We start from the raw sequence: 19,075 nt of genomic DNA, 5'->3' as shown, positions 1-19,075 counted from the left end.
TCCACACCAACATTATACCAATTACCTAAAACTCCCTCATGCATTAAAAAACAAACAAAGGCACGTTTTCTAATGAGCTACTTATTACAAGAACCTTATTTAGTTTAGAAAGTTCCACTGATCAAAGCAGTGGTTTGCAGTGCACATGCCAAAGGCTACAGGGAAACTATTTCGAAATGCTATGAGTTTGTTGGCACAGACTCATCTCAGTTATTACAGCATAAAATAAATTAAGAAAGGTAACTAAAAAAACTGTAATATTTTTTAAAACTGGCATGCAATTACACTATGTTTCTGTTCTCCTCCCCAAATCCATCTAACCTCGTTCCAGTGTTGTCTGTACTCTTCATTAAGACTTAATGTGCAACAGAAAATATATCACAACGAAGTTAACTGCCTGTGAGAAGAACCACTACCTCAAAATGTAACAAACCATAGTGTGATAAACAAGTTTCAAACAACATTACTTCACTTTTAAACCCGCAGATTTGTTACTAGATACATGCATTTCAAAACCTACATGGCAATCAACATCTAGTGAGACCCATAAAGTTATGTGACAATGTGCAACACTGGTGCATAGTGCCAGTCAATCTTATATGAATCACCAGCTATTTTCTAACTTTAAAAAAGCTGTGCAGTGAAAACTACCATAATTTGTTTTATTTATTTTGTGACTAAGCACTTATAAAATCGTAATAAATGTACTTACTCCCAAATGGAAGTTGGAGGGGAAAAAGAGGGACAAATTTATTTTACTTCTGCTTTAAATTACTATAGCAAATTCTAAAGACAAATAGAGGACAAAAGGCTTATGAGGAAAATTTCACTAAACTTACTGACAATGTAAAAGCTTTTTAAAAAATTCATAAGGGGGTAAATTGTGTCATATATTGAACGACTTTAGAATAGAGTAAACCAGAATGGCAGCCTGAGACCTTATCTTTACGAAAACTAGCAGGGATTGACTATGCATTATGGAGCATAAAAACTGAAAATTCATCTAGCAAAAGATATGGCTTTAGCAAGCATGTGAGGAGACTTTCATAAATGAATCAACAATAAGGTTAATCCACTGATAGCAGGCCTAATAGCCCTGTGGAGTTTTATGAACCATGGATCTTGCTGTCAGTGGGGTGGTTTGCTTGCCCCAGTGATACCGATAGCCACACCATCAGTACAACCACAACAGAGGGTTGCATGTTGAGAGGAACTTGTGGTTCCTGAACAGGGGCAGCAGCCTTTTCAGTAGTTGCAGTGGCAACAGTCTGGATGATTGACTGATCTGGCTTTGTAACTTTACCCAGAAAGGCCTTGCTGTTCTGGTACTGTGAATGGCTGAAAATAAGGGAAAATTACAGCCACAATTTTTCCTGGAGACATGCAGCTCTATTGTATGGTTAAATGATGATGGTGTCCTCCTGGTTAAAATATTCCAGAGGTAAAATAGTGCTCCTTTCAGACGTATGGGTGGTACTTCTCAGGAAGATGTTGTCATCAGGAGAAACAAACCTGGCATGCTACAGATCGGGCAGGTAGGTTAGAACATATAAAAGGGGAAATTAATAGGTTGCAGCTGGATATAGTGAAGTTCAGTCGCAGGAGGAACAGGACTTCTGGTCAGGTGATTACAGGATTATAAATACAAAGTCCAACAGGGGTCATGAAGGAGTGCATTTAATAATGAATAACAAAATAACAATGCGGTTTAGCTCCTATGACCAGCACAAAGAATGCATTATCGTAACTAAGATAGACATGAAGCCCTCGGTTACCACAGTAACACAAGTTTGTATGCCAACAAGCTCCACAGATGAAGAGATTGAAGATATATATGATGAAACGAAAAATTATTCAGACAGGTAAAGAAGGTGAAAATTTAATTGTGATGGGGGGACAAATTTGATGGTAGGAAAATGAAGAGAAGGAAAAATAGTAAGTGAATATGCATGGGGAAAAGGAATCAAAGAGGAACGCACCTGGTAGAATTTTGCACAGAGCATAATTTCATCATAACTAACACTTGGTTTAAGAATCATAAGAGAAGGCTGAATATATGGAAGAGACCTGGAGACACCAGAGGGTTTCAGACTGATTATATAACAGAGTTTTAGGAACCAGATTTTAAATTCTAAGACATTTTCAGGGTAGAAGTGGACTGACGACAATTTATTGGTTATGAACAGTATATTAAAACTGAAGAAACCGCAAAAAGGTAGAAAATTAAGGAGATGAGACCTGGATAAGTTGAAAGAACCATAGGTTGAGAGCTTCAGAGTGAGCATTATGGAATGGTTGACTAGAATAGGGGAAAGGAATACTGTAGAAGACAAATGGATAGCTTTTAGCAATGAAATAGTGAAGGCAGCAGAGGTTCACACAAGTAAAAAGACAAAGCCTAGTACAAATCCTTTGATAACGCAAGAAATGTTGGATTAACTGATGAAAGGAGAAAATTTTAAAATGCTGAAAATCAGGCAGGCAAAAGGGAATACAAACGTCTAAAAAAATGAGACGGACAGGAAGTGCAATACGGCTAAGCAGGAATGGCTTGAGGACATGTGTAAGGGTTTAGAAGCATATTACACTAAGGGAAAGATAGATACCATCTACAGAAAATTAAAGAGGCCTTTGGGGAAAGGACAAACAGCTGTATGAACATCAAGAGCTCAGAGCTCATACGGTAAAACAGCCCCAAGCAATAAAGGGAAAGCTGAAAGGAGTATACGGAAGGTCTATACAAGGGAGATGACTTGAAAGCAATATTATACTATAGAAAGGGAAGTGGACATAGATGAAGATGATATGGGAGATATGGTACTGCAAAAAGAATTTGACAATGCTCTAAAAGATCTAAATCGAAACAAGGCCCCAGGAGTAGAGGATATTCCATCAGAATTACTAATAGTGTTGGGAGAGCCACCCATTACAAAACTTTTCCATGTGGTGTGCAAAATGTAGGAGACAGGCAAAATACCCTCAGACTTCAAGAAGAATGTAGTAATTCCAATTCCAAAAAACACAGTTGCTGACAGGTGTGAAAATTAGCAAACTACAGTTTATCAAGTCATGGTTACAAAATACTAATGAATTCTTTACAGAAGAAGAATGGAAAAACTGGCATAAGCAGACCTCGGGGAAGATCAGTTTGGATTCCAGAGAAATATAGGACCACATGAGGCAATACTGAGCCTCCAACTTATCTTAGAAGATTGGTTAAGGAAAAGCAAACCTACATTTATAGCATTTGTAGACTTAGAGAAAGGTTTTGACAATGCTGACTGGGACACTCTCAATTCTAAAGGTAGCAGGGGGACAATACAGGGAGCAAGAGGCTATTTACAACAGCAGTGGTTGAAAGGGAGTGAGACAGAGGCAGCCTGTCACCAATTTTATTCAATATGCACACTGAACAAGCAGTAAAAGAAACCAAAGAAAGAATTTGGGGGACAAGAAATAAAAACAGACGATTGCTGATTGCAATTCTGTCAGATACAGCAAATGATTTGGAAGAGCACTCGAGTGGATGGACAGTGTCTTCAAAGGCAGATAAAAAAATTATAAACAAGAAAACAAGGATAATGGTATGTATTTGAATTAAATCAAGCGATGCTAAGGGAATCATATTAGGAAATGTGACAAAGTAGTTGATGAGTTTTGCTATTTGGGCAGCAAAATAACCAATGATGGCTGCAGTAGAGGACATAAAATGTAGACAGGCAATGGCAAGAAAAGGATTTCTAAAGAAGAGAAATTTTTTAACATTGAATATAGATTTAAGTGTGAGGAACTGTTTTCTGAAGTTATCTGTCTGGAGTGTACCCATGTACATAAGTAAAACAGACAAACAGTTTACACAAGAAGAGAATAGAGGCTATCGAAATATAGTGCTACAGAAGTATGCTGAAAATTAGATGGGTCAATCACATAATAAATCAGGAAGAACTGAATAGAACTGAGAAGGCAAGAAATTTGTGGTGCAACCCAAATAGAAGAAGGGATCAGTTGACAGAACACATTCTGAGACAAAGAGATCACCAATTTAGTATTGTAAGGGGAAGAGTTGGGGGAGGGGGAGATGAAAAATCGAGGAGGACCAAGAGATGAACACAGTAAGCAGATTCAAAAAGATTGTAGACTGCAGTAGTTATTCAGAGATGACGAAGCTCATTCACGATGGAGTAGTGTGGAGAGCTGCATAAAACCAGTCTTCAAACTGAAGACCACAACAACATACTTTATCCTCATTTAGAGAAAAACACAACATACAATGTGAGAATAATATTGGGAAAGTTTTAGCAACAGTAAATACAAATTCATTCAGATGGGGCATGCTACTGAAATAATCGCTAACTGTTTTGGATCAGAATTATTTGCTTTATGTCTCAAGCAATCACTATGCTGGTTAGAAGGTTTGTGGTGAAGTTATTCATCTCTAGTGCTGCAAGTTACACAGTGCTCAGCACTGATAATATCAACAAAAAATCTATCCTTTAAACCTTTAAAGGCGTCAAAAAAATTGAAATATCTGAAGAGAATAAATTACAAACTGTTCACATTTCTGAAAAAATTATACCGGCACTGTTTTGTTGATTTTTGCTTTTTTTCTGTAAGCCATCACCTAATATTTTCTACTTTGCCTTCCTTCTGCAAGTCACTGTATCTTCGGGTTTCTTGAATCATATACAGATATTGGGAACACTGTATGTCTTACAGACAATGAGAATACTGTGTGTCAATGGCAACAATGTTTTCTCCGTTCCAAATTATCAATACTTCTAAAAATACTGCAATCCACAATACCTAAATATTTACTGACTACTTTTCTATAAATACCACTGATTCCCCAAACATTCATTTTGGTCATCACACACATCAGCAACATAAAAATCTATTTTGCCTACATAGAGTACAGACAACATACATACATACATACATACATAAAGGGTGAGTATTTTAATACTGCACTACAATCTGCACCGATATTCCACAGTAGTCAACTTTACAAAAGAAGGAGTTAAACAACGTATATGCAAGCACTCTGAACATTAAGTACAGAAGACACTGTCAGCACCAGAGTTCATCCTTCCTTCGAAATTTTCAGCTTTGAGGCATTCATCAAAAAGTAAAATGTACACAAAAATTAGGAATTAATATATTTCCAGGTTGTCAAATATCCCAAAAACTGATAAATTCTTTACGTCTATCTCTGCTCTCTAATGAACTCTGTGCTGGCAGTCTCAAATATAAAACTAGGTTGTACAAATGCAAAGTGGACATACTCCATTTCCAAATACCATGAATGCTTTTCAATACATGGATCGAACTGCGACATTCACTAAAACGACAACACACAATACAGAACAGGGCTGTGATGTGAGCTGGATCACTGTATTATGAGTGAGTTCCACGTTTGGACTCTACAAGATTATAGAAAAAATTCTTAAGTCACCACGCAATACTGAGACGTTCTGGGGTAACAGCTTATCTCGCTACAATGGGTTATCTGCCAGGCAATTTGTTAAAACATAACACACCTGTAATTGAGATCTTTATCAAATATACGGCCAGCAGTTGCAGCAGATAAGGATTTCCATAGAATACCCCTTCTGGATTTGAAGGGCTTAACATTTTTGTATAACTAAATTTCTATCAAATAAACATCAGAATAGGGTCTTCAACATCCTTCAATTAATGAAACAATCACAGCACAAACCTTATCTGCTGCAACACTCAACTGAACAAGACAAACTTTATTTCTCACCCAGTTAAATTCATCAGTCACAAAAGACACTGAAGTGTTAGTATTCAAATAAGGTGTCATGCAATATTTTGTTATTTGAAGAATCCTTTACACAAACAGGAATTAAGTTACACAAATTCAATTAATAGAACAACAAGTAAAAAAAATGATTTATTACTGAAGTGGCATAGACCTGTGATAAAAACCTCAGTACAAATTGACAGAATATTAAATGTTACTGAATATTCCTGCATAAGACGTAAATTGAAATTACTGTTTGTCTTTACAGTATTCGATAACTGACCCTATTTTACAGAATTTAAAGCAAAATACTGCTGTGTTTGTCAGCTGTCATTCGAATATTTACTATCAAAGTTATTTAAAACCTTTAAGCTTAGCCCTTTGTTCTTTGTTTACCACAATATAACACCATGTGATCCAAGATCAAATGAAAGAAGCTTTCATTACAAAATGACAGTATAATCTTTGTGAAAATGTTAGTGTCAATGTTGACTGCCTAATCCCTGTAATCCCAGAATCTGTCGAGATGCATAATCCTTACTGCTTTATCTCTCACTCCCGAACACTTATCTGATAAAATTTAAGAATTTCTGGGAACTTCTAATGTAACATTATTAACATGCCTCAAGTAAGCTCTAGCATACTTAGCTGCATGCAGCCATATTTGTCAACAACAAGAAAGACTCACCACTTTAAGCCAAGCCCTATCATTACATAATCCCTCAATTTCACAGTCTGCAAAACATATGGCATGTCCCATTCTTATATTAAACCATCCAAAATTACCCATTTTCAGCACCCAATAACTTGAGAAGTCCTAAACTAAAAATACTATCTTATATGTCTGGAACAACACCATTTTCAACTTATCTGAGTATAGTGACCCGAATATCCTCAAACATGAAACATAAATTATGCAGACTTTTGAAAATTTAAAAATGTTCTGGCCATGGAAATAAGGTTTATTTTTTGAAAGTATAAGGAATGAAAACATCAAAAATTGCATTTTACCTCATCGAAGAACACTTGTGTCTTCCTCAAGATGTGTTTCAATTCTGTGAGTTCAAGGAAGTTCCGCTTCAGAGCCTCTGCATTCTGATTCACTTCACTCAGCTCATTCTCCAGCTTTTCAAATGTTGCCTGAAATGTGGTAAAAACTATTAAAGTGTCTTCAAACAACATAGTTTCAAAAGAAACACACTGAATTGAAATATGAAAGTCCTCAAACACTGACAGCAGCAGTAATAAGGATAAGCAGTTTATTATTAAAGAAACATTTAAAGTGCCTTTGAATGAAGCTCAAAATCATGTGCAATGAATGAGACTGCACAGTCTCCATACAAATTAAGCAGAACAAATGAAACTGCATATTCTACATAATCCACCAGATTATAATAATCTTTAAAACTAAGATTCTGAGTTACATATTGGATTTTAAATTTTCAATCAGCACCTTATTCACTGAACACGATTTTGAGCATCATTCAAAGGCATGACATATGTTTCTCTGATCTAAATTGTTACTTCTGGACCCATCATTTCACAAAGCATTTGACATTTGAGTTTTCTTTACTGACAGTTAACTATCACACCACTGTAAAAGAGCTACACCTCAAAGAGGTGGATTTTTTGACACTTGCAGCTGTTTGTGAAATATTTCAATTTTGTCTCAAATTGTTAATTAAGTTTTTCTTAGTTATCTCAATTAATTCCATACATTTAAACCATTTTCTGTAAAACTTGACCCCACACTGGGCAATTTCACCCCTCATTTATCCATTTCCAATTCTGCTTGGCTATGAAAATTCAGGAAAAGTCCACCGTGTAATTTTCCCTCAAATCACTAAGTTATTCTTAATTACCCTGATTACTTTCAAGCAATTAAATTTTCTTTTGTGTCACTATAGCTCACACTGGTTTTTGTGATTAACTGGTCCTACCTCAGGAGGAAGAAATCTGCCATCCCTTTTTAAACTTCTGCAACCTATCCTTCTACCCTGCCTGAGAAACAATATTTTGTTTACTTCAATAACTCTTTTGCTGCTACATTTCTAATGTTGTGAAAATTTCCACGTGTGCCTCTCACAAGGTGACCTTAACGACAGACTGGCACTCTCCTATTTTCTTCATTACAAATTAAAGCAACAGTCCTGCTAATGACCAAATTCCTGAACCAAGAGGTGGCAGAAAGTAGCAAACAACCTAAAAATTGACAATGCAGCTGGGAATGATGAAATTCCCACTTAAATACTAAAACACGCTGGAGACGCACTGCATACATGTTTGTATCACCAGACACAGAGAGACACACACACACACACACACACACACACACACACACACACACACACAGTGTGAATATCCCTAGTTAACTCAGCTTATAAGATTTTAACTTGTTTACTGCTAAACCATATGAAACCATATGCAGAAATATCATCGAGAATTATCAAAATAACTTTCAAAGAAAGTTGGCAGCTGCAGCGAATCAGTGTGTTGGAAGATCTCCCGAGAGTCTTATACCTGTGATAATGGTACCAGAGGTACCTGATCTGTCATTACTCGTCCACCTGACTGCAAATGCCGTGTCGATCATAGATTTAGACATCCTGTGCAGAGTGGACAGGGACCAGGGAGGACTCAAGGCATTGTACTGACCCCTCTAACCAATAAGCTTGAGGTGCTCTCTATCACAAACGGTGCCAGTGAGACTGACTTCACCTGTTTTGGGGCAATTTATTTTGTCTGGTGTGAAGAGGAAGCAAGGGGTCTATTAAATGTCGGCAGTTCAAACATACAGCAAATGATGGTACCCCTTAGGGAAATGGCAGCAAGGACAGGAAAAGACACCAGGTGCACTTGCACTCAGTATTTGTGCCTGGGGGCCTAATTTCGAAATATTGAAGACGCTATTCCAGCAGCCACTGAGATAACAGGTTGCAACCAACAGGAAATTGTAGCACACGTTGGAAAAAAAAAAGATGCCCATTCTCCCGGCTTCGAGATCATACTTTTATCATTCCAGGGACTGGCAGAGAAGGATGAGAAGACCTGCCTTGCACATGGAGTTTCAATGAAGCTCACAATTTACAGCACTGTTCCCAGGACTGATCGTGACCCTTTGGTTCCAAGTTAAGTGGAAGGGCTGAACCAGAGACTGTGACAGTTCTGTGGCAAGCTAGGCTGTGACTTCCTGGACTTGCAGCATAGAGCTGATACCTATACGGTCCCCCTAAATGTGCCAGGTGTGCACCACACACAGGCGTTTTTTAAATTAGGCAACTCTCCATCCAACTCAGATAACGATAGCTGTAGGAAACCCAGATTATCAGTTTGAGATCGAATAAAATGGCCTCCACAAATGAGAGTATTAAAATCCTATGGTAAACTGCCAAAGCATTCACTATGAAGTGCCAGAGTTGAAGCACTCCTAAAAATCAGTGAAATTCACATAATACTAGGTACAGAAAGCTGGTTGCAATCTGAAATTGATAGCACAGATTTTTGGGGCAAATTTAAATGCATATCAAAAGGATACGCAAATGGGAAGTGGAGGTGCTGTATTTGTCACAGCAGACAAACTCAAATCCACCAAGATAGACATTGAAGCTGCATGTGAGATTGATTGGACAAGACTCAGTATCAGGGGTGGACAAAAAATGATAACTGGTCCACCAGCTCATCTCTTGATGTAATCAAGAACTTTAGGTAAAACCTCAGTTCACTTGTACATAAGTTCCCCAATCACATTGTAATCATTGGTGTAGACTTTAATCATCCAACAATTAATTGTGAAAATTACAGTTTTGTAAGTGGTGGGCATGGTAAGGCATCTCGCCTTCTCCAAAAACTACCAACAAAGTACAAGGGGCAACTAAATCAAGCAGAAAGATATGCAAGTTCAGTAAACTAGATAAAAAAATCAGTAGTATCACATCTCATTGAGGAATTTGAAACTTCCAGCACAGGGCAGGAGCATGTAGAGGAAATATGGCTCAAGTTTAAAAGAATGGACTGGTATGTATGTAGTAGAAAGTTTATAATGGATGGGCCCCCATGGTATATTGTCACTGTAAAGACACTTCTAAAGAAACAGAGATTACTGTAAATAACATAGTGCTGCAGATAGATGCTGAGTGAAACGCATTTGGCTGTGAAGAGAGCAATTCGTGATGGCTTAAATTTGGTTTTGTTTTACTTCAGGGCACAAAAAAGGGACTAGAGTCATATGCACACAAGTCAAAACACACAGACAGAGAGGAGTTAAAAAATGACAAAGTGAATCCCAACCAACACGATAGACGGCAGCTAAAAACAGGGACGTGGAGAAAGGGCTACCAAAGACACCAATAGAAACAGAGGTCCAGAACTAATAATTAAATGGAATTCGCCATATTGTTTTGGCACATGAAAAGTAAAACGTGGTTGACAGTCCACACGTCATTTACTAAAACAACCAATAACTCAGAGGACAAACCTAGGTGGGAATGTAAACAGGTAAAAATGTACATTCTGTAGGGAAGTGGCAGACAGTTAAAAGTTGTGCGCAATGTGCACAAGGTGGTAGGGGAGTGCCACTTATCAAATGATGATGGCTAAAACGGCAGTGCCCAATACACAGCCTAGTTAAAATGACCTCCTCCCAGCAGGAGGGTCAAGAGGGGGCCGCCCAAGCCGCTGGGAGAGGCTTAATAAGCCAGAGCTTATTCCCGTGAAGGGAGAACCATTGGCGATGCCAAAGGAACACCACCTTCTGAGAGACGGCAACACAGAGATCATCGAAGGCAATATAGGAACTAGCAGACTGAGGTACAAGCACTGCAGCCTTGGCAGCAGTGTCAGCAGCCTCATTTCCTGGCAGGAACCCACAGAAGCATCACACTGGTTCCACCAAGAGTGAGCAAGTGACAGTTTTCCTGGAGCTGCTACACTAAGGAATGGACTGTGTACAGCGCATGTAGACTTTGAAGGGTACTGAGCGAGTCTCAGCAGAGGACAATTGAAAAGGTTGTGACACTGGATGTACTCCGTGGCCTGATATAGGGCAAAGAGCTAAACTGTAAATACTGAGAAGTGTGTCGGAAGCAGATATCAAAAGACATGGATGCCAATGACAAAGGCACACCCGACCCCCACGGCCAGTCCAAGAGCCATCAGTGTACACAAAGGTACAAGCGTGAAGGTCATGAAACTGAAGGCGATAAGAGTGAGGTTGGAGTAGTGCCCTCAGGAAGTGAATGAAGGCTAACATTAACATGGGCCACTTCACAAAACCGAGGTGGTGAACAGGTCACACCCACCGGGAAAGCCACACGTATTGTGAAGATAAGCCACTGTAGCAAGTGCCGAAAGTGGACTCCAGGAGGTAACAGAGAAGAGGGAAGCGCCCCATATTGGTGAACAAAGAAAACACCAAAGGAGGCGGCACAGAATAGGTGGCCACGCGTGGCAGAAACAGTATGCATACTTGCTGAGGAGGAAGTCGCGGCAGTGCGACAGTGGTACTTCAGCAGCTTCAGCACACAGACACTCAACTGGGCTAGTGTAAAAGGTGCCTGTGACCAAATGAATGCCACGTTCATGGATAGTGTTAAGACGGCATAAGAGGGATGGATGTGCAGATGCATAAACAAATCACCCATAGTCGAGTTTCGAACGGGCAAGGGACTGGTACAAATGGAGGAGGGTGGTTCAATTGGCACCTCAGGAAGTACCACTGAGGACATGTAGGACACTGAGGAACCGCATACAGTGGGCTGCCAGGCAAGACACATGAGAGGACCAAGAGTGTTCCCATCAAGCATGAGCCCCAGAAATTCCATAGTTCCAATTAACGAAAGGGCAACAGGCCCAAGATGTAAAGATGGGGGGGAGAAACCAATTGCATTACCAGGAATTCATGCAGACGGTTTCGTGAGTGGAAAAGCGAAAGCCATTATCGAGGCTCCAGGAGTAAAAATGATCAAATCACTGCTCAATGAGACAGGTCCATTGAGAACTGCAATAGATGGCAAAATAGTCAACAAAAAGGGCGCCGGGGTTGACCAGCAGGAGACAGGCCATTATAGGATTAATTATAGCAAATAGGACAACACTCAGGACGGAACCCTGAAGCACACCGTTTTCCTAGATAAAGGTGTCCAACAAGGCAAAACCAACACACAACTTGACAACTCTGTCTTTCAAACATTCCTGAAAGAGACAGGGCAGGCAGTCACGGAAGCCCCACATGTAAAGAGTACGGAGGATACCATTTCTCCAGCAGGTAGGCCTTCTCCAAATCAAAAACCACAGCCACAGTCTGGGATTTCCGCAGTAAACCATTCATGACATGGGTGGACAAAGTAACAAGATGGTCAACTGCAGAAAGCTGTGCTCGAAATCCACATTGTGCATTCGTCATTAAATTGAGAGACTCGAGCCACCACATCAGCAAGGCAAGAATCATACGTTCCATCACCTTGCAAACGCAGCTGGCGAGAGAGGTGGGGCAGTAGCTACAAGGAAGGCTTTTGTCCCTACTGGGCTTAGGTATGGACACGACAATATCTTCATGCCAATGTCCAGGAAATGTGCCCTCTGCACAGATGCGGTATGTGTTAAGCAGAAAATGCTTGCCTGCAAGAGAAAGGTGCTGCAACATCTGAATGTGGACGACGTCTGGGCTTGGGGCGGAGGATCGGGATGAACTCATCATGATCCAGCTCCCTTATAGTAAAGGGGGCATTGTAGCACTCACGATTCGGAGAAGAGAAGGATATTGCCTGAGCCTAATCCACTTGTTTCCGATGGAGAAAGGCAGGGTCATAGTGGGAAGAGCTCGAAATGTCCTGAAATGACGGCCCAAGGTGCTGGAGATAGCAATAGGGTCCACGATGACTGTCTGCTACTGTCAGGCCGGGAATTTGGGAATGGATCTTGATCCCAGACAACCATCAGAGGTTGGCACAAACACAGATGGAAGAAAGGATAAAACCACAATAATGATAGAACGGCAACAAACACTGAAATGGACAAAATCGGACAAGAAAATGACAGACGCAAGAAACATGTAGAAGAGATTAAAACAAGACAGCAGATTACCATGGCTGGCTGACCATGAGGAGAAAAAGGAGAAGCCAGCCACTCTGCAACACATTAAAACCTCCACTCTAAAAGCAATTGGGTGGAGGACACAGAAGGGTCATTCCACGTCAAGTCACCCAGGCCTTGACACCAACCATGTCAGATTTTGATGAAACTTGGTACAATTACTTCTTTTATCATCCTGAAAGCACTTGTAAAATTTTTTTGCTCTATCTCTTATAGTTTTTTTTTATAAATTTTTAAAGTTTTTAGATTTGGCTTTGTTTCAGCAGTTGGAAATTGGAACTTAAACGTGTCCTCACAACTAAAAAAATTTGTATATTAAAGAATACTCAAGATATCAGTATGAAATTTTGGAATAAGTTTGTATATTATATCTAAATGTTAAAAAAAATTACCATAAAGATATATTAAATTCTTCCAAATGAAAAAAATTTATAAGTTTTTTATTTTATTTTTTTAGCTAACGGATGTTTAGTTTTACAAAAACTGCAATATCTAGAGTCTCAGACCTGATAGAAAGCTCAAATTTGTTTTAAAATACTCTTAATTTTATAGGCTATTAGATAAAAGAAAAATTATGTTGGCTTTTTAACCTGTTTAATAGTTATCTAATTTTTAAAATAATAATAATTATATTTTAAAAATAAAAAATGCCAAGTGACTTAGACACCGAAAATAAGTTTGTCTTCTTGGAGTAACAATGTACACTTGGATTTTGTATTGTTACTCCTGTGTTTTGAAGTAAAAAATTATTACAGTGTTAAATAGTGCTTGGATAGTATTTTATTAAGTTTATTCGAACTCTCAGTAAGTACGGTTGCTTAGTTTACAGAGATTCTTTTCCAATATCCTATAAAAGTAACCAGAACAGTAATCAGACCAAAAGTGAAATCAGTATGTCAGATATTCAAACCTGTAGTGTAGGGTTATTTAAAAAATCTGACTGTTTCCAAACAACCTACACACCTTCAAAAAAGTTACAACCGGTATCAGAATTGAGTGAGGAAGAAAAAGATTTTATCCACTTACGATCTGGAATTAATCTGTGTGAATTTAAGAATATATGTTCACACCACAGCTACTACTTTTTAAATGTTTTTGAAAAGTATCAAACAACATGTGTAGAACCACTAAAAAACACAAAAAGCCCATCAAAAAATCGTTGAGAAGTGTTGGCTTGGATATTTCTAAACAATTACTGTCAAAAAATATTAGCATAAAACCTGGACAAAAGCTTTGCTCAACATGCCGTAACTTTTGTGAGGAAAAATTAAGAGTTGAAGTCAATGAAAGTGAAACAGATGATGAAGTCATGGTTGAATTAGGATCATTGGAATCCAGAAATGAATCCCTCGTACAAACAAACATTGCTCTTGATTATTTAGGTTTAACACCGATAAAGCTTCATGGCTTGTCAGAACAAAGTAAAGGGTCTTATTTTAAAAGGAAGGTTAGCAGTATTGAAAAGACTGCAAAAAAGGCGGTTTCAAAAGCATTAAAATATGATGCACCGAGTTCTGATGATGACGAAGAAGATAAAAGTGTGGTTGAGAAAGCAAAGGATTTTGATGTAATGATTTCTCTTATGAAAGAGAAGATTTCATCTGTTGGGAGGTCTAGAAAAATCCAGATTCTGACCTTGGCTCCAGATTCTTGGACTCGAAATAAAGTGATGAAAGAATTTAATGTAAGTGAGTACATGGTGCGACAAGCTAGAAAACTAAAATCTGAAAAGGGTATTTTGGAAACTCCTGGTCCAAAAAAGGTAAAACTCTTTCTGAAAATACAGTAAGACTTGTAACAGATTTTTATGAAAAGGATGAAAGTTCCAGAGTGCTACCTGGAACAAAAGACAAAGTAAGTGTTCAAAAAAATGTGTACATGCAAAAAAGACTCATTTTGTGTAACTTGAGAGAACTCTATTATTCTTTCAAATGGGAGAATCCCGAGGTAGAAGTAGGATTTTCAAAATTTTGTTTCTTGAGACCTAAATGGTGTATCCTTGCTGGTGCTGCAGGCACACACACTGTATGTGTATGCAGTATCCACCAGAATGTTAAACTATTACTGGATGCTGTGAAAATTGAAGAATCTTATAAAGACCTAATTAAGATGCTTGTGTGCAACACAGAAAACCAAAACTGCATGCTACATCATTGCAACAGCTGTCCTGCAAATACTGCGCTAACAGAGTGCTTAACTGAAAAACTAAGTAAAGATTATGATTTAGAAGAAGAAATTGTAATCAGTCAGTGGGTTAACACAGACAGGGCAGAAATGATCAAACAGTCTATCAGTGTTGAAGACTACATTTCTTTATTGGTTAGGTCATTGGAAAAGCTCACCCCACACTCGTTTATAGCAAAATCCCAATCAGCAGCGTTTAAAAGATTGAAAGAAGACCCACCACCCAAAACAGCAATTATTGTGATGGATTTCAGTGAAAATTATTCCTTTGTTATACAGAATGAGATCCAAAGTTACCACTGGAATAGAGGTGATTGTACTCTACGCCCAGTTGGAGTTTTTCTAAGAAATGAGGAAAACAATGTTTTTGTTTCCAACCACTGTTTTATTAGTGATGACCAAGAACATGACACTGGTTTTGTTAACTTTGTACAAAAAGAAATTACAAAGTGGCTGTCATTACATCATACTGACATTGACTCAGTTCACTACTTTACAGATGGTTGTGCTGAGCAGTACAAAAACAGAAACGGTTTTAAAAATTTGACTGAACACTTGAGAGACTTTAATTTGAAGGCCCAACACTTTTTTTGCAACAAGTCATGGGAAGTCAATTTGTGATGGCCTAGGAGGAACTATTAAAAGAATTTTAAGGAAAGTCAGTCTACAGCTTTCAGACAAAGAACAAATAATGACAGCAATCTATGTGTATAAGTTTTGTGAAAAAAATATTGAAAACATTCATTTTCACTTTATTGACAAAAAAGAAGCTGATTTGCTACGGTTAAAACTAGAAAAACGTTTTTCAGCAACCCAAACCATTCCTGGAACTAGAAGTTTTCATAACTTCAAACCACTTCCAACAAACAACCTTGAAATTAGGACTACAGATAGTGTAAAACCCTCCTTAGTCTTTTCTTTCCATTCTTCTTCTGATTGGGTTCGTGTTGAACCATCCATAAATTGCTATGTGGCTGCAAATTATGATGGTAACTGGTACTTTGGACTGGTAAAAACAATATTCAATGATGAAGAAGATGCAGAAATTCTATTTCTACATCCTTCAGGACCCGCTGCATCATTTTATTGGCCTGAAAGAGAAGATTCCTGCATAGTGCCTTTGGAGCACATAGTCTGTGTAGTAGACGCACCTCAATCAAGCGGCACTGGGAGAATGTATTACTTCAAAAAAGACTGTATCAAAAGAACTGAAAGCTCTTGGATGAAGTGGAAAAACAGTTTGAATCAGCATTAATGTCTATTAAAAAGACAAAATTACTCAAAAAATTCAATGTTCCAAGCAATCAGTTGGGTTATACATAAGTGTCGTAAGTAAACTATCTTTGTACATAATTCTAATGTAATCTACTATAATTAATAAACATGTTAAAAAGCCATCATTATTTTTGTTTTATCAAGTAGCCTATATGTTTAAGAGTAAATTAAAACAAATTTGAGCATTCTATCAGGTCTGAGACTTGAGATATTGCAATTCTTATAAAACAAAACATCCGTTAAAAAAAAGAAAAAATACATATATATATATATTTTTTTCATAGAAAATATTAATATATTTTAATAGCATCATTTTTATCTTCAAATATGTATAATAAATAAACTTGCTGCAAAAATTCATCATGTTATCTAAAAGATTTTTTAAGATAAGCAAATTTAAAGTTTTGAATACAAATTAAACTGACCATTTACGAAGGTTCAGAAAATGCAAAACATAAAAACTTTAAAAATTTATTAAAAAAAACTGTAAGAGATACAGCAAAAAAAAAATTGCAGGTGTTGTCAGGATGGTATTAGAACCATTTGAGCCAAATTTCATGAAAATCTAAGGAGGTGGGTGTAAAATTTATTTTTTATTGGGTGATTTGATATGGAATGACCCAGAAGGACAAATGACATGAGCTAAAATTTAGATCAAATGCAAAAATCCACCCTCACGAATAAAATGTAAAACTAAAGCTGCTGTTGAGGCATTGTCATCCAAGACCCGAAGGCAGGGTGCTGGGAAAGTTAAAAGACCGCCGCAGAGTGGCCAGAAGTGGGCAGTCCAGCGAGAGGTGGACGACCGTCATTTGTGAGCCACAGCGACACCGAGGTGTGTCCTCGCAACGGAGGAGGTAACCACGCAATAGCCACGTATGGCCAATGTGGAGCCGGCAGAGGCCAACTGATTCCCTGCGAGAGGACCGCATGGAAGGCTTCCACACATTAATTGTCTCCTTAATGACACACAGTTTGTTGTGCATACTGTTATGCCATTCCACCTCCCAAAGCATAAAAACCCCTGTGGTTTAAGACACAATGCAGGTCAGTTTCAGAGATGCCTACCTCCAGAAGCGGTTTCCACGTAGCCTGTGTGGCCAGCCTGTCGGCAAGTTCATTGCCCGGGATCCACACAAACACCACGGAACGACAGAACCGTTCCACGGCAAAGATGGACTCCTGAATGGATGCTACCAAAGGATGGGGAGGGTAGCACTGGTTGATAGCTTCTAGGCTACTCAAGGAGTCACTACACAGGAGAAATGACTCGTCAGTCCTTGAGCGGATGTGCTCAAGAGCACAATATATGGCCCACAGCTCTGCAGTGAAAACACTGCAGCCACCTAGCAAGGAGTTCTGTTCAATATGTCCTCCACGAACATACGCAAATCCTACATGACCATCAGCCATCAAGCCATCAGACTAAACCACTTCATCGCCCCGGTACAAGTCATGAATCGAGAGGAAGTGATTGCGGAGAGTTGCAGGGTTAACGGAGTCCTTAGGGCTATGCAAAATGCCTAGAGGAATCTGTGACCTAGGTGTACGCCATGGAGGCGTACATGAATGGACCTCGAGGAGAGGTGATAACGGGAAGGACTCCAGACAGAAGGGACTGGACACAAACCACAATCTTAAGCCCTGACCTGGACTGCCGGTGCAGGAGATGAACCGCAATGGTTGGGAAAAGGGGACGGTAATTCGGATGCGCAGGAGAACTATGAATGTGTGCAACATAACTGGCAAGCAGGTGCGCACACCTAACCTTCAATGGAGGGACACCAGTCTCCTCCACGACGCCGCTGAACCATAAACCAGAATCCCATAGTCAAGGTGGGATTGAACAAGGGCTCCGTAGAGCTGCAGCAGTGTGGAGTGATCTGCACACCAGTTGTGTTGCTCAGGCAGTGGAGGGCACTGAGGTGCTGCCAGCACTTTCGCGTAAGTTGACGAAGGTGAGGAAGTCAAGTCAATCGGGCAGCAAAAACCAGTCCTAAGAATCGATACGTCTCCACTACGGTGAGTGGACTGTCATTAAGGTAAAGTTCTGGTTCTGAATGAACGGTGCGACACTGACACAAATGCACGAGACACAACTTCATGGCTAGAAACTGGAAGCCATCGGCGAGAGCTCATGACTGTGCCTTGTGAATAGCTCCCTGTAAGCACCACTCAGCTACACCAATACTGGAGAAGCAGTACGAAGTGCAGAAGTCATCCACATACAGAGAAGGTGAGACTGATGGCCCTACAGCTGCTCCTAGACTGTTAACAGCCACTAAAAATAGAGACACTCAATACAGAGCCCTGCAGGACGCCATTCTGCTGGATACGGGGGGATCTATGGGAGGCACCGACTTGGACATAGAAAGTACGGAGCGACAGGAAGTTTTGGATAAAAATCAGGAGCGGGCCCCGAAGGCCCCACTCAATGTGGCAAGGATATGTCATCGCCAGGTCGCGTCGTATGCTTTAAGTAAGTAAAAAGAGATGGCAACCACATGTTGGCATTTGGGGGCACCCTAAAGAATGTGGGATCATGTTTTCCGCAGCGGAAACGATCCTTGTAATGACCTGCTCCACGACAACATTGATGGCACCATGTGGGGGAGATTCAGTGGTGAAGGCTTCCCATTCTGCCTTGTTTAAAGCCCATCTGGGTAGGCGTCCGTGGGCATGACGCCAGGGGAGTGACAGGAAGATGAAGAAGTGGTCACTATCACACAGGTCGTCATGTGATATCCAATGGATAGATGGGAG

At 39.3% G+C, this 19,075-nt stretch overlaps 1 protein-coding gene across 4 annotated transcripts in view; it reads right to left on the bottom strand.

The window, feature by feature from the left end:
• Positions 1–19,075, bottom strand: part of LOC126109883 (V-type proton ATPase 116 kDa subunit a 1) — a 117,696-nt gene that overhangs the window by 86,358 nt on the left and 12,263 nt on the right. For all 4 annotated transcript variants that reach the window (XM_049914965.1, XM_049914967.1, XM_049914968.1 and 1 more), the window contains exon 3: positions 6,776–6,904. In XM_049914965.1, coding sequence (XP_049770922.1) covers positions 6,776–6,904 — 129 coding nt within the window. The remainder of the gene's footprint in view (positions 1–6,775; positions 6,905–19,075) is intronic.

This window comes from Schistocerca cancellata, chromosome 12 (genome assembly GCF_023864275.1).
Source record: "Schistocerca cancellata isolate TAMUIC-IGC-003103 chromosome 12, iqSchCanc2.1, whole genome shotgun sequence".
NCBI classification, from domain to species: domain Eukaryota; kingdom Metazoa; phylum Arthropoda; class Insecta; order Orthoptera; family Acrididae; genus Schistocerca; species Schistocerca cancellata.
Note: the sequence above shows the minus strand (reverse complement) of the source record. Positions and strands in the feature narration are given on the sequence as shown.